We start from the raw sequence: 24828 nt of genomic DNA, 5'->3' as shown, positions 1-24828 counted from the left end.
CCAGATTGGCACTGCAGCCACCCTGTGTGATGTTGCAGATTGCTTGCCAGAAGGAAAAGAATGCTCTGGAGGGTCTTGGATCTGCAGTTAAATGCTCAGTCTAGAAGACCTTTTACTTCCACTCATAACTCACTGGACAGAACTAATCCCTTGTTCCTACCCAATCACAAGGGGCCAAGGAGAGTAATCCTACCATGTGCCTACAAGGGGGCAACTAGAAATATTTGGCAACCAGCATTAACTATAGAGTTTGTCTCCCTGGGAGCCTTAGTAACTACCTTGCAGTAGTTTCCTCCAGAGAGAGAGAGGACGTAGGGAAGGAAGATGGGCTTTCACAGCACATCCTGAGGAGTGCTTAGGACCAGCAAGGGTGAAAATTCCTAGAGAATGAGTACTTCCCTCCTCTCTGTCCAGATTTTCCATCCCTAGGAACAACCTTAGAGGTAGAGTCAGTTTGCCCAGGTTCCTTAAGGGTATCCCTAGATGTGTTTCATATAACCTCAGATGGCACTCTCGTCATCCCTCTCAGGCTCAGTAGCTGTCCCATGAGAGCACGCCCTAGACTTAGCCAACAGAACCTGTGGTGTGTCAGGTGGTCTGACATAGGGCAGGTCTCTTAGTGCCAACATAGGTGGAGGGGTTCGAGCTGCTGAGGGATCCTTAACAAAATTTGGCTGCTAAAGAAGTAGCTTTATGTTGGCCATGTTAGTACAAGGCTAGCATCCTGAGTGAATAAATGGTGGCTGTGTTCCTCTGTATCAGTCACTCTTCTGGACAACAGAGGGCAGTTGCAGACACTACCTTCTGAGTAGACATGGAGCTTTTAGAATCTGTGCAAAGTAGGACAGCTAAGGGGGAAGAGGAACTGTGCCAGAGAAAAAGCCTGTAGGCAGTAGGGACATCTGGCCCAGAAAGGAGAGACCACATGTAGGCACAGGAATGGCTGTGAGTGAGGCGGGGGGAGATTCATTCAGTGGCAGAGCTGAGACAGAGCCAGGCCCGGTGGCAGCTATGGGAGGAGCTCCCTAACAGAGCCGTCACACAGTGCATGGGGCTGCCGTTAGAGACTGGAAGACCACATAGAGACAGCCTGGGGTTCTGTAGCATCTCCATGGACGACTATTTCTCTGTTGTCATCTCTCTGTACTTTATGCTTTCATCTCATCTGGAATGTCCCAGCTGTCCACTGAGATTCTCTCTTTGATTGCTCTGCTGTCCTGTCACCCCTCAGTTCTTGGGTATCAGCATTGTCTTTCAGTTGCCCAGCATCTGCTTTGTCACCCTTTCATTCTGCTCTGTTTTTTTTTCCCCCTCTAAGCTACAAAAGAAACACCACTACTTCAAAATCATGAGACAGAGTTTTGTGGGAAGAACACTGCTTTAGACCTGGTTTTGTCCCACTTTGGCAGTAAGTAAGCAGTGGCTGCTCCTCTCTGAGTTCAGGCCCTACATCTGTAACCTAATGACTCAGGCCTGGAGGGTGCTGAGGCTCCAGCCTGAGACCTCATCTTTGTCTAGACGTGGGTGACTGCCACTCCAATCTTATCTTACTCTTCTGTGCATCCAGCATCCCCTGCTTCCCAGTTCAGCTTTCTCCACCTTCCCTACCACTCTATAGTTATATGCTCATTATGGAAAACGTATAAAAGTCATATGTCTCATTATAGAATATTTGGAAAGTACATTGAAGATAATTAAGTACATATTTATGAATGTCTGTGTGCCAGGCTTTGGGCTAGGTAAGAAGAAGACAGATGGATAAAGCACTCAAAGAGCTTACCCTCTGATGAGGAGACAGGCAAGTGAACCGTGAAGGTGACCCAGGGAAGCCCAGGGACTGTGGGAATCCAGAGGTGGCTTCCAGTCCTGCCTGGGGAGATCAAAGCAGGCTCACTGGAGAACAAGGCAACTGAACCGAATTTTAAGTAACATTCTAGCCCTACTGTCTATATGTAATCACTATTAATATTTTTAATTATGTATAATAATAGTAGGTACCTTTTATTAAGTGCATCTAGGTACTATGCCAGGTGCTTTCTCTGTATTTTTTATAATCCTGTAACAAATCCTTGAAGCAGCTCTTATTACCTTCATTTTATAGATGGGAAAACTGAAGCTGAAAGAAAGAAAGCAGATTCTTAACAGAAAATCAAGTCATTAAAAGTAACTATTGGGATATGAATCAGGATTTTCTTTCATGATACTATATTCAACTTTTCTGAACCTTATCTCTATATATGTATATATGCCCTTTTTTTTTAACCTGGTTGCTAGCCTACTGTACATACAGGGGTCTCAGGCTTGCAGCCATGTTTTATTTTACCAATCCAAGAATTTATAAAAAATGTAACCCCATAAGAGGCAGTATGGATTCCCCCCAACTCGCTATTATATTACGTGCTAGCCTAACAGACATTTATATATCCTACTTGGCCCTGAAGGTGTTTGAATTATGATCATAGTTCCACATTTGGAATTTGCTTTTTTTTCACTTAATATTATTTCTTCTTTTTTCAAGTTTATTTTTTTTTGTAGTAATCTCTATGCCCAACATAGGGCTTGAACTCACAACCCTGAGATCAAGAGTCACATGCTCCTGTGAGCCATCTGCCCTGCTTAATATTATTTCTTGATAATTTTCCCATTTTCAAATTATCTAGAAGCCTAATTTTTTATTTCATTCTACCTTTTAAAATGTGTCACTTATCTAAGAATCTCTTGTCACCTTGTTTTTTTTTTTAAGTTTATTTCTTTATTTTGAGAGAGAGAGAATGCAAACAGGGGAGGAGCAGAGAGAGAGAATCCCAAGCAGGCTCTGTGCTGACAGCACAGGATTGAACTGTGAGATCATGACCTGAACTGAAATCAAGAGCTGGATGTTTAACCCACTTAGCCACCCATGTGCCCCAAAGAATATCTGTCACCTTAAGTAGCCTACGTGATTTTCTCCTTGCTGACCGTTTGCTCAGTTTCTCTGCTTTCTCCGTGCAGAAGCTTTCTTGGGCCCCCTAAGAAGATTTAGAGATGATGAATCCCAGCCCCTGTCCTCTGAGCTAGCCATCTAGAGCAGGAGGATGGGAGAGAGGCAGGCCCCCTTAGCTCTGATACCCACAGACTATTTGTACATTAGGAGGGGTCCACAGAGAGTTTGTGGGGGCTCCAAGAAAGCATGGATCACCTTCAGGCAGAATGAGCAGGGCAGGCTTCTTAGAGAAGGTAATTGTGATCTCACTTTGAAGGATTTCGTTACATGGAGAGTTTAATACTTAAAGCTTAGACCATTTTCATGTTTTAACTAAGAGACGAAGGAGAGAGGTAGAAATATATCTCTGTGCACACGTGGCAGATAAAACAAAAATATGGAGAGCTATTCCATGATGAATATTCAGCTGAGGGGGACGTGCTGGTACCAGCCCGCATCTCCACTCCCGGATCCTCATTCCACCGAGACTCACGAGGAATTTATTGCTCATTTTAATCACACCCAGAGAATGAATTGGCAGGAATATTAGGCAGATAGGCCTATCATATATATTTTATTTGCATATCCCAGTGACAGAATCACAAGCACATTTCTTGTATCTATATTTTTTCATTTGCTTCAGGGGTAGCTGGGGATGCAGTGCTCCCCTGGGCCTGCATTCTGGGCTGCAAACCTGGGTGCTGAGGACAGCCCCCTCAGAGAGAAGGGGTGAAGTACACAGGAGAGTAAGAGGGTTATCTTACTCCTGTTGTAGGGTGAAGTGATACCCTTTCCCCACTTTGCCCAGCCTGCTCCCTGCTGTATCTCATTTCAAGTGCCAACATGCCCCGTGCCTGGCCCTGTGCTTGGCCTACAGGGATAATAGCACCGTCTGACCTTCAGTGCAGATTTACAGTGGGCCAGACGCAGAGCTATGTGCTCTATGGGGACAATCTTTTGCTTCCTCTTTTCTTTGCTTTTAACTTTTAAAAAACTTTCTATTGAAATATACTTGTATAAGGTGCACATATCTTAAGTATATAGCTCACTGTATTTTTACAAGCTAAACACATCTGATCAAGAACAGACCATTACAGACACTCAGAAACCTACCTTATACTTCTTCCAGTCACTGCCCATCCTTCAGGGGTAAGCATTATCCTGATTTATTTTCATTTTATTTTTATGTAATGTCAAAAATAGTTCAATGAATTCTGTAAACTCTTCACCCACATTACCAACTGTTAACATTTTATCACATTTGCTTTATTATATATATATATATATATATATATATAGAGAGAGAGAGAGAGAGAGAGAGAGAGAGAGAGGGAGGAAGAGAGAGAGATGTAATTCTTTCTGAACTTTTGAAGAGTAAGTTATGCACATGATGCTCTTTATCCCTAAATACTTGCATTTCCTAAAAGGACATTTTCTTACCTCAATACAGTGCCTAAAAGCAGGGCAGTAATATTAATATTAACTAATCTGTTGATGTTATTCACACTTCACCAAATGTCCCAATGATTATCTTTACAAGAAAAGAAAATTCTGGATCCCAAATTGGATTTAGTTTCCTATCTCTTTAGTAGTCTCCTTTAATCTGGAATGGTTCCTCAGTCTTTCCTTGTCTGTCTTTCTTTTTTTTTTTTTTTTTAATTTTTTTTTAATTTTTTTTTGAGAGACAGAGACAGCATGAGCAGGGGAAGGTCAGAGAGAGAGGGAGACAGAATCTGAAGCAGGCTCCAGGCTCTGAGCTAGCTGTCAGCACAGAGCCCGACGCAGGGCTCGTACCCACAAACCATGAGATCCTGATCTGAGCTGAAGCTGGATGCTTAATTGACTGAGCCCCCAGCTGCCTTGTCTTTCATGACCTTGACTTTTAATGGGTACAAGATGGGTATTTTGTAAAATGTCCCTCAGTTTGGGTTTATCTGATGTTTCCTTATGATTACATTCAGATTATGCATTTCTGGCAAGAACACCTTCTGGTGTTTATTTTAATAAAATCATTAGATAGCGCCTGCTAAAAGTAGGAATAGGAGATTTGTGTTTTAAGTCTCATCTCCCTAAATAGACTCTGAACTCCCTGAGGCAGGGAACAAGTCTTTTCTTATCTCCAGGGTATAAAGTGCAAAGTCTGGAGCCAGACTGCCAAGGTTAGCATTCTGTCTCTATTTCTTGCTACCAGTGGACCCATGCTTTACTTACTTCATCTCTGTACAGAGGAGGAGGAGATACACTGAACTTCTTAGGTCCAGGAGGATTAGCACAGCTGATCTCCAATCAGGTGAGACTCAGCAATAGTTGCTAAAACTAGTGAGTGGGAGTTTGAGGAGTAATAGGATTATTTACATAGGCTCAGATCCTCACCCCCAGGATACTTATTAATTATAAAGGAGAAAATGGTAGTGGAAAAACATGGCACACACCACCTTAACCCAGTGATCAAAGTCAACATCACCAGTTAAAGGGTAATCAACATCCTGTGCCTCCTGATATGATGCACTAAGAGGAACACAACTCATCTTCTCACTTGAGCCAATCCTTGCCCCTCTTAACCTTCTCTCACCAGTCTTTGGGTCACCCCAGCTATTTTCAGGGTGACATCTGATTTACATATTAAAGCATCACTGTGGCAGCAAGGAGGATGGGCTGGAAGAGAAGAGAATGGAATCCAGGATGCTAACATAATGGTCACCGAGTGTGATGGAACTGACCCCTGCTATGTGCCCTAACTTCCTCTACAGGGATATATACTTTATGAGCTAGTTCAAGAGATTTTCAAGGCCCTTGGGGCCTCTCTCATCCTCCAGGCCCCTTTGTTGGACCTTCTGGGCTCCTCTTACCATCATTCCCTCACTCAGGATTCTTTTCATCATCCCCCGACTGCAGTCTCATCTGTTGCCCCCGGTCCCTTTGGTGACTTCCCTACCAAGTTCTCTCTGCTTCAGAGCATGAGAGAAGCCCTGTGATGCAAGTTGGGGTCAGAGTCAGGAACATGGGGCATATCTGAGTATATCTGAGAGCAGCCTAGGTGGGCTCTGTGGTCCTGACCTCCCATGAGAGGCAAATTGTAGCTTGGCCTTTCTTCTATTCCCTCCTCCATACCTATCGCATTCTTGCCCAGGTCTCATTCTGCTTACTCACCACTCCCACCCTCGCTTCAGCTGCCCTTTCAGTGAACACATTGCCAGTTTCATTGTCAGACCTGTTCCTTGAGGGATACCCATTAATAGGGGTGCCTGACATACCCCTTCTCACTGTAACCCTCTCCCAAAGAACCACTCACCCTAGCTACCCACCTCTGAGTGAGTCCAACTAGACTTCACCCCTGCCTCCCAGCCCTTTCCTGTAAATGTACTCACAGCCAGGAGGGGTGCCATATTAAATCAAGAATGATAGAAACCAGTGACCACTATTATCCAGCCAAGAAGCAGCATGGGGAGCTGGTTGCTGCCGGCTCCAGGTGAGGACTTCTGAAGCTAATTGCATATGGCTTTTATTAAGAAGATGATCACTCCCCTACTTCTGCTCTCATGGGTGGTTTCTTCCTAGTGCTCTCAGCCCAGTGCCCTCTGCGTCTGCAGGCTGGGCCACCTGCCCTATCTTCTCCTCTAGTGGATCTGTGTCAAAGCAGGGCCTTGACCTCCGTCCCTATAGGCTTTCTCTCCATCTCCTCAAAAAGGTAGAAACAGTAGTAGCCTACATTTATGGAGCCCTTACCAAGTACCTTCTCCCATCTTTCTCTCCTTCCTCAAATAGAATATATACAGACCAAATATTTTCCTTTTTTAGGTTCTTTCACAAGCCTGGGCTCATAGCTTTAAAAAGCCATTCATGCAGGGGTACCTGGCAGGCTCAGTTGGTCAAGCATGCAATTCTTGATCTCAGGGTTGTGAGTTCAAGCCCCATGTTGGATGTAGAGATTACTTAAAAAGTAAGATAAGTAAAATCTTTTTAAAAAGCCCACTTTCATTCAACACATTTTTTAAATGTTTTTTTTAATTTTTTAATTTATTTTTGAGAGAGAGAGACAGCGTGAGCAGGGGAGGGTCAGAGAGAATGAGTCATAGGATCCAAAGACAGACTCCAGGCTCTGAGCTAGCTGTCGGCACAGAGCTCGGATGTGAGGCCTGAACCCATGAACCATGAGATCATGACCTGAGCTGAAGTCGGATGCTCAACTGTCTGAGCCACCCAGGCGCCCCTCATTCAACACATTTTTAAAAAACATACAAACTCTGTGCTAAGCATTAGGAAAAGAGCATGAAACAGTAAACTTTAACCTGGTTTAATCCCAGTGATTTATATATTATATATTTTTATCAAAAAGTCTGATCCATTTTCAGAAGTTTTTCTGATATTGAGGGCTCCAGACTGGGGGAGAATCAGGATGTGTCCTGATTTAGGCCACAGGTTGGATCTTTCCCAGGACTATCTAAAGAGCTCCTGAGAAACCAGCCAGATCACAGTATAACCTTTTCTTCAGTGGGGACAACTCTAAAAATGAAAAGAGACACTGTTTATAGAGTGCAGTGCTTTTTGTATGGTGCCTGGCACTCAGCACCTGCTCCACAACCAGCAGTGACCTCATTTAGCTGGCAACATGTATTGACTCCTTCTGTGAGCCAGGCCCTTGCTATGTGATGGAGCTTTTAAGATGAATAAGACATGGTCTTTGTCACCAAGGACCTCATGGTTGAGTAAGGAGAGACAAACAGGCAGTTAAATAAGAGCATAAGGGACTGGAGGTCCCAGGGGCAGGCATGAAGCCTTACGTTAGGCTTCTTAGACAATGTGGTAGTTAGGTTGAGATCACCAGGGCACTTGTAGATGGAAATACAGAAGACTTTTATGGTGAGGGAGCAGTGTGAGCAAAGGCCCAGAGGCAGGAATACTCTGAGGCCCATCACTGAAGGGAAGTAAGGAAACAGACTCGACGGCAGTCGGCTTCCATTGCCCCAAGCTGCTTTTGTGGCTTGCCTAACTGCAAGCTGGCCAGGCCACTAGCCAGTGCAGGACCAGGCAGTATGTGTGCACGTCACCATCAGAGCCTTCCAGCCCAGTGGACCCAAGTGCTGAGAGGGGCTGGGTGGGCAGGGAGGAGGAGGAGGCAGATATATGGTGGAGTCATCAGAGCCAGGTGATGTATGTGGCGCCTGAGGGAGCTGCACAGTGACACTCTGGATTCCAACCGGCAAGCGTCGCTCCACTGGGATTGGTGCCGAATTATTGCTCCATATGAAACCCAGGACTGATGGGAGCTTTCAGTTACAGACTGATAGCAACAGCCAAAATTGGATTGTTTGCTATTTATTTTTTTTAACTTCTGTCAAGGTCACTACTGTAACAGGAAAACACTGCCCAAGCAGCAGGTATTTTTCATCCACTCTGCCTGCAAGAACAATCTGTAGCCACAACTTTTGTGACAGGGCCTTTCCTTGGCAGCTTTCTCTCTAGAAAGCTATCAGAGTTATGGGTCTTAGGAGAAAAGAGCTTCCTGAAGATGCAGGTCTTTCTGTTCCACTCCAAGACCTGCTTCCGTCCTCAATCCACCCTGGTCCATGAGCACTTTATCATCACACCTGCACACTCACCCTCCCTGCCTGGCCTCCAGATAGTTCTCCATCTCCTGCCTAGCCCAGTACTCCAGCTTCATCAAGCCTCCAGTCACCCAGAAGTCTCCCCAAAGTGTTCTGGGCTTTGTGTACCCTTCCTTCTCTGGACTCCTGTGCCATGCTGTAGTCAATCTTTTGCTCTTAATCTACCATCAGATTCACTTTTGCAAACATTCACCAGCTGCCTCCACTGTGCCTGGACTCATGCAGTGAGTAAAAGACAGTGCTTGCCCTCAGGCAGCTCATAAGTCGATTTAGAGGCAGATTGACAAACATGCAACAAATTTGTTTTCAGTAATGGAGGTTTTTGTTTATATTTTGTGTGTTTGTTTTTTAGTGAGAGGTACAAGCTAAAAACAGGCACACATGCTTTGGAAGAAAATGGTCAATACTGCATGAGAAGTATTTGTTGCAGGCCCTGCCTCACCTCATTCCAAGCTTGGAGCTCCCTGAGCACAAGGCCTGGCTCTCCTCTCTTCCCTGCAGTGTAATCATACTCAGGCCTCCTCCTTCTGCCCTCCCTGAAGTGGACCAAGCCCAGGGTCAGACACATACCAGGCACCCAGCAGTGACTAGAACCCAGAGGGTTCTCCTCCCTACCCTACCTATTCCATAATGGCATGCACAAGGACAAAACAGACAGCAGTAACTGAATAATTGTGCTTAATTGAAATGCAGTATCATGGAAGTGGAGAGTGTTCATAGCTCTGGCTTAAAAACCAAAAAGGTTTTCAGGATACCTGGCTGGCTCAGTCTGTGGATCAAGGTCATGAGTTGGAGCCCCACATTGGACATAGAGCTTACTTTTAAAAAAATGAAGACAGGGCACTTGGGTGGCTCAGTCAGTTAAGCATCTGACTCTTGATTTCATTTCAGGTCATGATCCCTGCATAGGGCTCTGTGCTGACAGCACAGAGCCTGCTTGGAATTCTTGGTCTCCCTTTCTGTCTGCCTCTCCCCTACTCACACTCTCACTCTTTCAAAAATAAACAAACATTAAAAACAAAGAGTAAAACCAGAAAAGTTTTCAAGAGGGTAAGTGGAAAGGGAAAGAACCTATTTTTAGTAAGCACTTAAAACTGAATGCCAGCCATGATGTTAGGCACATTATGTATGTCATCGTACTTAATCCCCAGTTTATGGATGAGAATACTGAAGGGAACTAACTTGCTCCAGATGATCAGCACATCTTATAAGTGATAAAGCTAGGATTCAAACCCAGGCCTTCTGTCAGACTTCAGAGTCAAGGGTTAATCTACTAGCAGTACTTATTTTCCTAGCAGGATGAGCCAGGACTCCTGAGCGGTGGCCACCCGAGGTAAGGAGAAGGAGGTGAGGGCTAGGACAAGGGCACATTGGGAAGGAGTGGGCCGGCCTCCAGTGGCCACGAGCCAGAGTGTACATAGGACCCCTGGAGACTCAGACCTGTGTATTTTGCCCCTGGGTTATAGGGTAGAATGAAACTGGGATCCTGTTGGTTCCTGTGCTCCTGAGCCACCCGCCCTCTCTCCCCACAGTACCAGGAGAAGCAGCGGAAGCGTGAGGCCGAGGAGCGGCGCCGCTTTCCCCTGGAGCAGCGGCTGAAAGAGCACATCATTGGTCAGGAGAGTGCCATCGCCACAGTGGGTGCTGGTGAGTATCGAGATGCCAGCCGGTGCCACAAAAGGGCTGGGGAGCCCATGGTCTGCTGCAGTGACATGTACACACAGCTGTCACCATACATGCAGAAGTGGCTCCCACTACAACTTAATATTTGTTTAGTACTTTTTATGTGCCAGGCATTGGGATGAGCTCTTCACATATGTTGTCATTTAGTCCGTACAGTAGCCCTATTAGGTTAAAACCCCATTTTACAGATGAGGAAGTGGAGATACAGAGCTCTTATAATAATTGCTCAAGGCTGCTTTCCTATGCTCTAACTCAGACCTTGATTTGGTCCACTGTTCCCACCCCTAACTTTTTAGGTAGGCAAAGAGACCCAGAGAGGAGCAGGAGCTTGTCCATCACTTGTAATGTGGCAGCTGAGCCAGAACTAGAACTTCTGTCTTTTGTCTCAGCCCAGGACTCTTCCACTTTTCCGTGTAGTTTGTCAGCATCTGGTTCAATTTTAGGAGAAATGCCCTGAACAAGCCTTAAGTGCTTTCTTCTTGACCTTAGATGCTCTTAGGTCCCTACTGGGAGCCAGACTGCTCTTTGTTATAGCCCCTATCTAATGGCCCTTCTGCCCATGCAGACCCCACTAGAGAGAATTACAGGGTTCTGCTCAAGATAGTGGTCTCACTTCTCTTCTCTGACTCAGGTGCATGACTCTGAAGCTGACTTCAGACAGATGAGGCAGGGGCAGAGTAACCCACACCCGGCTTAAACAAGATATCCCCCAAGGCAGTGGTTCTCAAAGTGTGGTCTCTAGACCAGCAGCATCAGCATCCTCTGGGATCTTATTAGAGTTTCAGATCTTAGGCCTTGACCCAAAGCTGTGGAATCAGAAATTCTGGGGTGGGGCCCAACAATCTGTTTTAACAGTCCCTGTAGGCAATTCTGATGCTCAGCTCAAGTTTAAGAACTTCTGCCCTATGGTGGCAGGACATCCCATTCATGTTGCTTACCCCTTCTCTCCAAGCATCTGGACCTACCAGATGTGATCCAGCAACCACTTGGCTGCTTTGAGCAGTTGCTGGGTCACATCTTCCTTAAGCACCTGATAAAGGCTTAGTGATAAAAGAAGACATCAGGCTGTTTTGTGGTCATTCTGGAGTGGCATATCAGCCCTTGGATACCAATTAGAAGAGTAATTGAAAAATGAAGGCAGCCACCCCTGCAACACAGCCCAGCCTGATCTCCATCATCCTCACACACCAGTGGGACTCATGTGGCAGTCATGAGCCCCTCATCAGCAGATAAAAGGAGCCCACAGACCAGAGCTGCCTCACCAGCCAGAGGTCAGGAGGCAGCCTGGAGGCAAACACAGGAGCCAAGGAAAGCCTTTGGAACACATAGGCCCCACTACTCAGGCCCAAGTCACAGCAGGCTGCCCTTTAGGGTCTGGATACAGACATCCACTCTCAGCCACCGCCTTACCCTACTTCTTTGCCAAGGCCATAACTGAGGTGGAGGGAGGGAAGGCCCTGGGAGCTTCTCAGGGTTGACAGAGGAGTTGCCTATGGAAGAGACAGTACCTGTGCAGAGAGTTAAGAAAGCATCTCCTGCTGGAGTCTTCTGTCCACCTGGGCCAGCACTGCAGCTGCCACCATAGTGTTTTCCCTCTGCTTCTGACATAGCCCTCCCCCAGCAGGCTGTCTACTCCTCTCTGACCTCCTGCTTCTCCCCGGCTTCTCAAGCCCCATAAGACGTGTTGCTCCAAGAAATTGGAGGGAGGGGAGAGGAGAACATGGGAAAGACAGATTTAGACCAACCTGGATTAGAATAACAGGTCTGCCACTTATCAGCTGTGCAACTTCAGCTAGCCACTTGGCTTCTTTGAGCCTTCGCTTTCTTACCTGTGAATGAGGGAGCCAAATCCAGGACTAAATGACTATAAAGTACATGTTCTTTCCAGTCCCTGTCGTCAAGATGTTTACCATCTAGGGTGGGGCACTATGTTCTTTAAATTAGGCCCACAGTTACTTCCTTCAAGACAAGACTGTTCCTTAGTCCCAGCCCCAGGCTGGCCTCTTCCTCTGATCCTACACCGACCTCTGATGCACCACCTACTTTGTCTCTCCTTGTTGTTGGTTCAGAGCAGGAGTAAATGATTCAGCTGCCCACTTCTGAGGGTTGTCAGAATGTCTGCCCTGAGAGCTTCCCTGTACCCAGAGCTCCATTCTGTTACCCAGACTTTGCCTCGCATTGGGAAAGTTCTTCACTGTGTCCTGTGTTATGTAGGTTGACCCTGCTGTGGCTTCAGTGACCCTTGACAGACAGGTCTTGGGGCCTGAGCCATGGGGTCGGTGTATTTCCTCCATGTGTATGGTGATAACTGATGACCGCCTAGCTGAGAAGCCGGTGGCTGGTGATCACGCTGATAAAGATCTGCTAGTGTTCACCTACCAACCCAGCTGAAGCACGAGGGACTCTGGGCCAGAATTTGTGGCAGGCAAGTAGCAGCCAGTGCTTCAAGATCTCCAGGCTAAAGCAGGTGTAGGAGATAGAGGCACATCCAGAAGGGTAGGCCAAACCTCTGTGGATCTTCTAGGCTAGCGTCAGATATATGCTAGGGACTGACTGGGTGGAGCCTGGCACCCCAGGGGTACCATGAGGATGGGCAGCCAGAGAAGTGCTGCAGAATGAATTGATTTGATAAATGGCCATTTATTACCCACACGAATTGGCTGAAACCAATTTCGGTCACATCAACCCCTGGTAAGTGCTGGGATATTGATTTGTGCAAAGTAATACAGTGAATTTATCAGTGTGATCCCCAGCTGCAGGGCTTCTAAGCAAGGCTGGCGCACAGTTACCGCCTTACAAATGGAGGAGATAAAGCACCAACCCCATTGCTTAGGCCCCCATGGCCTCTTTGGTCTTCTAGGGTCACTGGAGCCAAAGCAAGGCCAGCCTACATACCACAAGCCAGAGCCTTGGCACTGAAAATGAGGCATTCCTTCCAGAACCCAGAGCTACTGTTGGTCATGGGAGCGGGAGGATGCCTACCCTGTTGGGCAGACCTCTTGGGAGCTCAGAGACTCCACATCCCACCGTTCTCAGAAAAGCAACCAGCTGACTATTCAGTTCATTCAGGGCTAGACTCCACCCCTTCCTCCAGTTTGTCTACCTCCTGTGCTCCTGTCTCAGTAAAGGCATCCCCATTCACTGATCTCCTAAATAAAATCTTAAGATGATTCCTTGGCCCCCTCCCTCTCCCTCACCCCTTACAGCCCATCAAATATCAGATACTAGCATTCTGCCTCTTAAATGGGTCTTAAAATTTGGCCTCTCCCCCCCATTCTCAGGATCTCCCATTTGAACCACATAGTGGCCTCCTACCTGGTCTCCCTGCCTATTTTCCTTCCCCTGTAATCACTTCTTTCCAGGTGGAGTGAGCTTTGTAAAATGTAAAAACTCCCCTGTTTAAAATCTTTGAGTGCCTCTTGCTGCCCTGACCAGTATACAAGGCCCACCCCTGCTTCTGTCCACCTTCCTCTGCTGCACCCTCCCCCACCCAGTTGTGCATCACATACACCAGGTGCTTCTGCTTTCTGCAAGTGCTGGGTTGGTCTCCTGCTTGTATTTGTTGATACTGCCCTCTCTGCTTGGAATTCCATTTCTTCTGGCCCTTTCCCCAACCCAGCCCAGCCCAGCCCTGCCCATCTCCCACATTCTGGCTGGTTTTTACTTAGCCTAACTCAGTTCAGAAGTAATAGACTCTAGACTCCTGAGAGCAGAGATCATGCCTCAGTTGTTTTGTTTCCCAGTTCCTGGCACAACACTCTGTTTGAAGTAGACATGTAGTGCAGTTTGTTGAATTAATTTGGTTGGGCACCATGTCTGTCTCTGTGCTCTGAGGAGAGAAGAGAAGCTGTAAGATTGCCCTCTAGTAGCTCACAGAATACTAGGAACATGAATGTATTGAAACAGTTAATAACAACACACATATGACTTGACCTTTGGCCCCTTGGGTGGATAGGCCATTCCCCAGCTCTGCTCTTGGTCAGCCTACACACCTGGAAGCTTCCCTGCAGCTCCCTCTGACCAGGGGCTCATCCTCAACACCCATTGCACCTGTTCCCACTTGCCTCTGGAGCCCATGAACTCCCTCAAGAGAGCTTTGCCAGCTCAAATGCTCTACCATGCTAGGGTCTGGCCCGAATTCAGAATCTCAGCTTGAGCCACGTGGCACACAGTGGACTATCTTGTGCTTCTTCATCTTTCTTTTTGACAGTCCAAAAATGTAATCACCCAAGCCCACCCTGTACCTTTCTGGACCCCCCTTGGAGTCCTGTACCTGAGCTGCGAAATACAATCAGGCCACCCCTGAGTCATGACGTGGCAATGATTAATTTAGAAAACCGCTTGCTGTCCCACCTCCACCTCACACCACTTCACATGTTAGTGTTGTCCGGACCACCCTGGTCTGCTGAGATACTCAAGACCCAGGCTGTCTCCAGGAAGCCTTCCTTAGCCCTCCACTTGGACACAGGGCCCATTCTTGGAGCTTCCCATGGACACCTTTTATCACTGCATTTAACACAGGGCATCTCTTTAAGTGTCTGCCTCCAGAGGTCAGGAACTACCTCTCCTTCAGCTTTTTCCCCAAGTTTCGGCACACAGGTATGTAAAAGATTGCTAAACTCAAGTGAATGAAGCCTGAGCCCATCTTTACATCCAGCCTCTCCTCAACACAAATTGTCATCCCAGCCTCTTTCTGGAAAGGTGATCCTTCTAGTGATTCCTACCCCACCACGCCCATACACACACGGCAGGAGGGTGGGGGGGGGTGGGGGCTTGGCAGTGTTCTGCAAAAGCCATTCTTTGCATTTTTTATATGTTAACCACTTAGTAGCAATAGTTTGGCTTCAGAAACACTAATCCTTAGAAACTAAGAAAAGAATTGTCCTCGGACACCTGGTTGGCTCAGTGGTTAAGTTTCCAACTTCAGCTCAGGTCACGATCTTGTAGATTGTGAGTTCGAGTCCCGCATTGGGCTCTGTGCTGACAATTTGGAACCTAGAGCCTACTTAAGATTCTGTGTCTCCCTCTCTCTCTGCCCCTTCCCTGCTCACACTCTGTTCTCTCTGTCTCTCTCTCTCACACACACACATTTAAAATTTTTTTAGAAAAGAAAAGAAGAGAACTGTATTCTGATCATCCTCCCAGCATGATGCTCCAGTAAGTAACCACTCAGCCGGCAAGCACTTCTTGAGCACTTGCTGTGCTCCTTGGACCTACAAGATATAGACAGGAGATTGCTAATAGATATTCAGGTGACTCAACACAAGTGTCTGAAGGACTGGTTCCCCTAGGAGATGCCACAAGCATGGGACAAACATGTTCTAGGTTAGGCTAAAAAAAAAACCTCCCACACTAGATCACTAGAATTTATCAGGAAGGAGGAGTCAGCCCACCCAGACCGCCCCACAACCTTGAGCTTGAGGCAGCTGTCTCCTCTTGCTTTAGTTTGGCACACAATAGTTCTTTCTGTCTAGAGTGTCCCATCACACCCATATTGCCTGGAAGTTCCCTCTCATCGTTCTGGCCCAGAGGCAAATGGCTCTTCCAGCACTTCTCCAGGTGTTCCCATTCCATTTGGAACCCACATTTGGCAGAGCGGCATTCACATAGAAGGCTCAGACCTTACTTTAGGTGTCTTTGTAGGTATTCCAGCAGCTGACTCAGATCTTGTTTGCTACACAAATGGAGAAGGCTTCCTGGAGAGGGGTTAAAAAGAGAGGAAGCCTTAGTCACCCAAGTGTAGTAGTAACCACTAGAGCAGTAAGAGACTCTTGGGTCCATGTCTCACTCTTCATCTTTGTAAAATGAAAGCTGAAGCATCTGTTTTTTTCCTCCTTGTGATTTCAGAACAATCAAGAATTAATTCATTTTGTCAGCAATGTTATACCACCTTTGGGCAAATCCCAAGGGTCCCTCAGGAAATGGAACTCCTAGCCCCTGCTCCCACAGATCACACAGTCTGCATAGGGCACACCCTCCTCCAGGAAACAAGAACAGGTGGATGAAATCCCTTACGCTGCCCCTCAGTAAGTCCCAGTCTCCTAACTGGAAATAATCCCTACTTTCCAGGACTAGCATAAATGAAAAAAAGATAACTATAAAATACCAAAGCTGGAGGCTGCCGCCACTGCTGCTATGACTACTGTTATTTGTTCTTTCTGATTATCCCACTCTTATAGAGTGCGTTCATAACCATGAAGTCATTTCATCAACATGTGGGGCTGGCTTAGCATGTGTCTGACTGTTCCCATTTTAGAGACGAAGAAACCAAGGCTCTGCAAGAATAAGTGTTCCATTCAGAGCCAATCAGCTGGTAAGTGGCAGAGCCAGGACTCCCAACCAGATCCTGTAACTCCTACCCTCTCTATCATTACCATCTGGTAGATGAAAGGGGACCAGAGAATATAGACCCCAGGAGTTAATGGAGTAGATAAAGGGTGGTAGAATTAATGAAAAAGGTTTGTGTGTGTGAGTTTTAAGATGGCCTAGTGGGGGTGGGCACAGCCGGGAGAAGGCAGGCGTTCTGCTAAGAGGAAGAACACAGCAAGGAGGCACTGTGGAGAGGCAACCGGGACTGTGGGAACTCACAGAGATGGGACCGTCCATGGAAAGGGCTCAGCTGCCCACTCAGGGACCCTGATACCATCTTGAGCCCAGAGAGCAGTAGTCAGAAGATAGTTGGAGGATAGGAGCTCCTGAGGCCATGTATGGAAGGCTGAATGAGCCAGACTGGAAGACTACAGACAGTTTTCTGGGTAAGGCTAGGGTATGAGAAGGTGCTGTGGCCATAGAGAGCCGACTTCTTTTTTTAAACTCTTGAAGCATCAGTTCAGGCTCAAGAGTCAGCCAGAGCTGGGGGTAAAGCCCAGGGTCAGTTGGTCGGTCGGTCGGTCGGTTGGTTGGTCTGTCTGATTTTTTTTTTAATTTATTTTTTAAATTTACATCCAAGTTAGCATATAGTGCAACAATGATTTCAGTAGATTCCTTAATGCCCCTTACCCATTTAGACCATCCCCCCCATAATCCTTCCTGTAACCCTCTGTTTGTTCTCCATATTTAAGAGTCTCTTATGTTTTTATTTTTGCTTCCCTTCCCTTAGATTCATCTGTTTTGTATCTTAAAGTCTTCATATGAGTGAAGTCATATGATTCTTGTCTTTCTCTGACTAATTTCACTTAGCATAATACCTTCTAGTCCCATCCACATAGTTGCAAATGGCAAGATTTCATTCTTTTTGATTGTTGAATAATACTCGTGTGTATATGTGTGTGTATGTATATATATATATACCACATCTTTTTCCATTTATCTGTCGATGGACATTTGAGCTCTTTCCATACATTGGCTGTTGTTTGATAGTGCTGCTGTAAACATTGGGGTGCATGTGCCCCTTCGAAACAGCATACTTTGGATAAATACCTGGTAGTGTAATTGCTGAGTCGTAGGGTCAGAATGGCCAACATTAACAACCCAGGCAACAACAGATGTTGGCGAGGATGCGGAGAAAAGATCTCTTTTGCACTGCTGGTGGGAATGCAAACTGCTGCTGCCCCTCTGGAAAACAGTCTGGAGGTTCCTCAAAAAATTAAAAACAGAACTACTCTATGACCCAGCAATTGTGCTACAGGGTCTTCATTTATTTACCTGTGTAACTTGTACAGGTTACCTAACTTTGCACATATTTCCTCATCTATAAGAAGGGAATCAAGTGCCCTGCATGCTTTGTCATAATGAGGCTCAAATGAAGTTATATCTGGGAAGTTGATGATAGACTGAAAAGTGCTAGCCGAGTAAGTTGCTGTATTTGCCGGCCCACAGTAAGAACATCAGTATCTGTGGGCACATCTCAAGTGACCCATCAGGGTCTCTGTCCCAGCCTTTGTCCCAGCCCAATAAGACCAGCCGTGGTCATCAGCCACCCTGCCAACCACACACCCTGGGGCCTGCCTTCCTCAGTCTTTCCTAGCTGCTTCCATTTTTCATTCTGTCGGACTCCATCTGCTTGGTCGTTTTTCTCTTCAGATATTATTAGAAATATCCAGAGTCGTAATTGTTTAATGGTTGGCATTTCGCCTTTTTCACAGGGGGCCCAGATCAAGCCCACCCCAGACTCATGCCCTGGGTCTGGCAAAATTGGCCAGGGACAGCTGTGCAGTGGAGTCTGCCTGGCATTATAAAGAGCTCTCTCCCAGGTGCATTATTAGAAAAGAAGGGGAAAAGATGGCCCCAGGCATAATCCAATTCCACCTTTTCCTTGGCGCTTTTCAACTGCATAGCCCAGCAGTGTGCAACTCTTAGTGTCTGGGAAGCTTTCCTGAAAGAGAAATCAAGATCAGAACCCCAGGTTCATGACACCTGGGGGCACCAGCTTCCCCTAGGCCACCTATCTGAGTGATGCTTGGGCACTTCTCCCTCCCCCAAAAAGCCCAAGGAGCCTGAACCCAGGTCATGCTCAGCTTCTTTCCAATCTACATTCTCAATTCACCTAACTTTTGTAAGAATGTGATTCCTTTCAGATGACCCCTGTCTCACCCCTGCCCCAAAACACATCCACACATCATGTTCACAGAGGTCCAGCTTTTGCCATCTTATATCTCTACCTTCCCCAAAACCCCCACCAACAGGGTCTTATTCCTGTCAGGACACTGGGGACTCCCTCTCAGCCAAGCTTGGACTGCCCCTTGTCATTCCCAGCCTTTGGATACCTGTGAGGCCGGTGGATTTCCATGAGAGCCAAGCTTTCCATAGGGCTGGGTCAGCTAATTTAGAGAAGCTAGACTTGAGTGTTTCCTCAGGCCCCCTGCCATCACTCACAGAGGGCATCTCCCAGGAGGTTGTACTTCCATCTGTTCTTGCTAAGGCCAGAACTAGAAAGTTCTTTAAGTAGCAGCATTAGAGATTGAGTTGAGGAAGACCACAGCACAGACCTGAAGTGCTAAGGCAGGTATATGAGACTGTAACCTGATCCCACCAACAACTACTTCATTCCTGTTTCTCCATCTGTGTCATGATGGCCACCTTTGCCCCTTTAGATCCTTTCTGGCCTCCATGATCCCTTATTAGTCCCACTTCTTCCAGAAAGCCTTCCCTGACCTCTGTAGCTACTTCTTTGAAACCCAACCACACAGATTGTACCACACAGTATAGCATTGAGGATCTTTATACCTCATGACTGGCAGACACTTCCCTAAGACCATCAACTCTTTCTCAGTTGACTTGTTTTCCAGGCCTTGTCTTCTGACACATATGCCTTTGTTAATCTCCCCCTGACACTCTGAGCACCAGACCATACATGTTGTTCCATCTGTAGACCAACCCTGCACAGTCCTCTGTCCCCTTCTAGCTTCTGACTGCCATGTTCTGAATGGATACTTTTTAAAGCAGCCATATGTAAGCAGACAAAAGAAAACCTGTTTAGAGAGAGAAGTGACTCTACCATCTCTACCAACTAGTGGTAACCTACCAGTTGTATGACTTGGTCAGATCTCTTAATCTCTGGCCTCAGTTTCCTGCTTAGTGTAACGAAGTTAAGAATTATACTTTACTTCTCAGGGTGTTTCTGTGGGTCTTGAGTGATAAAAAGTGTTGACGGTTTTTCCAGTTGTGCCCAGCAGATAGCTTGTCCGATAAATGGTTCTTCTAATGGCTCTGCCTCATTCTGCACCCTGCTCTTATACTTGAGTGATGCTTCTGAGCCTGATTCTCCCACTCTGTAGTTGGACACTTACTTTCCTCACCTTAAATTCACAGCCTTTGATTATATACTTCCTCCTAAAGAGGAGAGGTCAGGTCTCACTCTGGTGTAGCCGAATTCCCAGGGAACTTGAGACATATCTGTCCCACTCCCCCACCATTGTTCCCCACCAGAGGCTGTAGTTAGTGACAGTGCCAACCAAGTGGCCCACTCCTCTGTGCCCTGATCTCCACACTACCCTTGACTGGATTCCAGAAAGTACAATTTGGCTATACCTCCAGACAGCAGACTAGGTTTTGGTTTCCTTAAATGGGAAAGAGTCCAGAACTCATACCCCAGATCCCTCAGGGCCTGCCATGGGCTTCTCTCTCTTGAATTTGCATAGGAGGCAGGCTCAGTCTCCCACCAGTGGTGAGTAGAAGGGGAACCAGCCCTCTGAAGGCTAAAGTTCCTCTCCTGTTCTCCTTCGCCAGCCCCCTGCCCCCTTCACCTCCATTCACCATCCACCCGCCTTTCAGTTTCCCTGGCAACGCTGAGTGCTCATCCTGGAAAACTTTATCCGAAATCTGCTCTGGGCAGCTTTCCAAATCCATGCTAACCTGATTAGGTGTCTCTAGGGGCCTTGCCAGCTAATCAGATTAGGCAGCACTAATGGTAGTGAGGACTTTGAGTGGGCGCAGAGCAGTAAAACATATTGTATACTTAGTGATAATTATCCTGCCTTTTGTGTCATTGATTTATCTGCCTCCCTCACTGTCCCCCCCGTCTTGTGTGTTTGGCCCTAGCGATCCGGAGGAAGGAGAATGGCTGGTATGACGAAGAACACCCTCTGGTCTTCCTCTTTTTGGGATCATCTGGAATAGGTAACTGGGAACAGAATAGCAAGTAGGGAAGGAGAGCTGGGGGAGCCCCAGCTGCTATGGGCCAGGGTCACACAACCCACTTCTGAACTCCAACTCTGAAAACAACTACCTCCAGATTACAGAGCCAGAAAGAGGGTCATCTGTCACATTAGGAAGAGCGGGAATAATGCCCCTCCCTCTGGAGGCTGTGGTGCAGGGCTTAATGCACCTGGACAGCCAGGCATTTTGGGTCTGTTAGCCCTGGTCCAGCCATTCTGCATCCCCAGAGGCTGCCCTTTGGAAACAGTTGAACCACCTCCACTGCCCAGCACACCAACTTTATTTATTATTCCAGCTTGGGACATAACCTTCTAGGAAGCTAAAGAAAGCCCCTGATGGCCAACATAGTGCGGCATACATAGCAAAATTGGTTTCAGTCAAATGGGTTGGATATTTTTCTAGCCAGTTGGGCTGAATTATCTGAGGCATTCTCACCCCATTACTGTCCACCCTCACAGACCTCTGACCTGCACCACCACTTCCCACCATGTGTCGTTGGGAAGTTTCATGCATTTGTTGTCTCTTCTTCCCCTCTCAGCATCTTCATGGGCCTAGTTCTCCCCTGTATGTAGATTACTGCCACTTCACCATGATACTGAAATACTAGACTGACTTCCAAAGGTTTGGCCATCATACCAAATGGCCCTGTAGAGCCACCGCTTTGGTATTGCCATTGCTTCTTTATGTTACAAAGGCTGTGAAGCCAAGTAGAGGTGTTCCTTACCCTCTCCCAGCCTCTGTTTGGCCTATGGCTCCATGGCCTGGTTGGATGGCAAGACGATGAGTGTCCAAAGAGATGCAGTGCAGTGACCAGGAAGTTAGGGTGCTCCTGTCAGAGGAAAGGTTTGCACTGGACTTCAAAGAACAGGTTGGCTCTGGATTATAAGTGTCAGCCTCCCACTATTCGGATGCTGCTATAGAGAAAAAGTCTCAATCTCCATCCACAGAAAAATCAAGATACGATGTAGATTTTGATTCTGATCTCAGCACTACCTCTAATTCTCTAATGACATCAGAAGAGTCACCCAATCTCTCTGAGCCTCAGTGTTCCCACCCATAAAATACCTTATTTCCAGTGTCCATGCATTTCTAATATTCTTTCATTCCAGGAAGTAATCATGTGGTCTTAACCCAACACCTCTCCCTTCCTCTTACTAGGAAAGACAGAGCTGGCCAAGCAGACAGCCAAATATATGCACAAAGATGCCAAAAAGGTAAGGACCAGGATCTGGGTCTGAGGTGCAGGCCATAAAAACCTCGCCACTACTGCTAGCCTCCAAAATTCTAGACTCTCTGAATTTTTCAATAGTAAATCAAAAAGATGGGCCCTGGCCCAGGAAGCAGACCTCAGCTCTGGCCCCAACTTGGCCACCAAGTGCTCCAGGAATTTGGGCAAGTTATCCAATTTCCTTGTGCCTCCATTTATTAATCTATGAAATGGGAAAAATAATCATTGCCTCACCTGCTTCCTGGGGCATTTGGGAGAACCCACTGAGATTCTTCCATGCATTTTCAGGCATTTACTTTGGCCAGGTATTGTACTAGATCCTGATAACTCAGCATTTAGGACACTCTCCCTGACCTGAGAAACTTAGGCTGGACAGGGAAATGGCTTTAGAAATATACTGTTACTATCTAGTGCATCAAGACCATGCTAGAGTCTTGGGGCCTAAAGCAGAAAATAAGTAGGAATGAGAAGGTGTCGTATTGCTTCTCTCCTTGTATGTGAGCTTTTAAACATGATTTCTTATGCCCTAACCTGTGGTGTGGTCATAGTCCCCTTTGCCCCCTGACTCAGAGCCCATGGACTCTCCATAGGAGAAGGCTATCCCTATCCTATATTTATTCAGACTCTGGCTTTCCAAGGCCTGCTTAATTTGACTTTCTAGACAGACTGTTAATATTTTCATGCAGAGAGAAACGTCCAAGAGATCCATCCTTGGAGATGGCAGAAGCATTTCAACTAAAGCCAAACATTCTTCTTTCTACCAGTCTTTCCAGTATAAAGACTAAATTTCCCCTGCCCACCACCTGAGATTGCCTGTGACCCCAGACGACCTTGCCTAATTTCTATGGAAAGCCTCTGCAGCTGAGGCAATGAGGAATTGCTCAGGCCTCTGGCAGCCAAACTGTCCCAGCAGCAGAGTCCTGGCCACCTTCCTTCCTGCTTCTGGCCTCACCCCTTTCCCACCTCTCTGAGGGCCTGGCAGCCACCAAAACAAGGTAGCTCAGGCTGTGTCCTCTTTAGCCACATCCCTGGCCCCCTTCTGTCTAATAACTGGCTAAAGGCTCCTAAGCCTCGCTGGCTCTGCCAGTAGCTATGCTCTGCCTCAACCAAACCCAGAGCAAACGCACTTGACAGGCAGTAGGCAAGAAGCTGCACACAGCATGCTAACATACTGTAACCAAAATAGCATTTTTAAGACAATTCATCAGGTTGGCAGCGATTGAAACAATTAGCACTCTGGAAAGAGCCATAAACTAGCAGGACTATTAGGGAAGATACAGTTACGGGCAGGAACCACCTGATTAGGGATGAAGAATTCTGAGTGGTTTAATTTTAATACTGTCAGAAAGGTTAATATTTAATTACAAATTATAATCTCTTTATCCAAGCTGTCTTAATATGTCTTCATACACTGTGGAAGAGGGAAAGCATCAGCTGATTTGCTGGTGTAGGAAGGGGGCGGGGCTTACTAAGAGACTGATGATGCAAGTCATTTTCAGTTGGAGCATCTGAATGAGGAGCAGACTGACACCAGAGCAGGGTCTCCTAGAAGCATGGTTATGGTATCCTGCAGTACACCATCACCCCTTATAGGCAGGGGGCTGGGCAGTCAAGACCCTGGAGCCAGCCATTTCTCAGCACAGGCTCCAGTTCTCCTTACTCCTGACCTTAGGCAGGTTACTTGACCCCTCCAAGTTTCAGCTGTCTTGCCTCAAAGTGAAGCTGTCCAATCCTGTGTCTAAGATGGTTGTGAGCATGTAGTGAAATAACATGAATCGCAGCGAGCTCAGGCTCTGGCACACTGAAGTGCCTGATCCCTTGTCTCATATTTATTCATCACCTGGTACTTTCTGCAGCACCACCCCATCAGCTGGCTTATTTGATGCTAAATTAGACCCACTTTTCAGATGAGAAGACTGAGACCCTACAGCATGTAAAGGCTTTTCCAGGTTCATTTGTGAGGGGAGGAGGTAAAATCAGAATCCAGTCGTTCATCTCTCCTCCCAATACCATTGTTTCCAGCTGCAGTAGGAGACTAGTGTAAACCTGTCAATTTGTCCCCATGTCAAATAGTGAAGTGAGAGGCATGAGAAACCCAGAACAGCTGTCTGTGTATTTAATTTTTATTTTATTTATTTGGTTGTTTTTTAAGTAGGCTCCATGTCCAGTATGGGGCTTGAACTCAAGATCCTGAGATCAACAGTCGTATGCTCTACCGACTGAGCCAGCCAAGCACCCCTAATTTTTAAATCCTAGGCAGTGCTTCTATAAAATTCCTACTTGTACCAGCCCTGTGGGCCAACTCACCTCAGAGTCTGTGTTTAGTACAGACATTTTCTGGCCATGTAACAGGCTAGTCTGAGATCTACCTTCAAAATCCAAGAGTCCTAATCTGTATCCAACACCAACAGGACCCAAGGAATGATGTTAAGTGTCATGTCATAGAAAAGTATAGAGTAGGGCTGACTAAATGAAATGCATACTGGCCTGGAAGTTGGTGGCTTGAATTTAAATTATGGCTTTGTGATCCTTAGTTTCCTCATTTGAAAAGGGTCACTGGTACTTCTGGACCTGGCTGCCTCACAAGATCTCACTTGTACATTTTTTATCATTTCTTTATCAGATCTACAAGTTTTATTTTTGTCTCTCATTAGCCTCTACTTTTTCTCCCAAATTGAGCAGCTTTGTTAACTTCCATTATTAGGGGTAATATTCCTTTAAAAAGAACCTTACTAGTGCTCTGTGATCTTCTC

General features: G+C 46.5%; 1 protein-coding gene across 11 annotated transcripts in view; it reads left to right on the top strand.

The window, feature by feature from the left end:
- The window catches only part of CLPB (ClpB homolog, mitochondrial AAA ATPase chaperonin), a 165282-nt gene that overhangs the window by 104428 nt on the left and 36026 nt on the right, over nucleotides 1-24828 (top strand). For 8 of the 11 annotated variants that reach the window (XR_003900434.1, XR_003900433.1, XR_003900432.1 and 5 more), the window contains 4 exons: nucleotides 10101-10215; nucleotides 16508-16564; nucleotides 20731-20808; nucleotides 22006-22061. Coding sequence is in view for 7 of the 11 variants with exons in the window: in XM_029915718.1 (XP_029771578.1) it covers nucleotides 10101-10215; nucleotides 16508-16564; nucleotides 20731-20808; nucleotides 22006-22061 (306 nt within the window). In the remaining 4 variants the exon portion in view is untranslated. The remainder of the gene's footprint in view (nucleotides 1-10100; nucleotides 10216-16507; nucleotides 16565-20730; nucleotides 20809-22005; nucleotides 22062-24828) is intronic. The other 3 variants (XM_029915721.1, XM_029915723.1, XM_029915724.1) reach the window with 1 other exon arrangement.

Source organism: Suricata suricatta, chromosome 11 (assembly GCF_006229205.1).
Source record: "Suricata suricatta isolate VVHF042 chromosome 11, meerkat_22Aug2017_6uvM2_HiC, whole genome shotgun sequence".
Lineage (NCBI taxonomy): Eukaryota > Metazoa > Chordata > Mammalia > Carnivora > Herpestidae > Suricata > Suricata suricatta.
The sequence above is the reverse complement of the archived record's forward strand: the minus strand, read 5'-3'. Positions and strand labels throughout refer to the sequence as shown.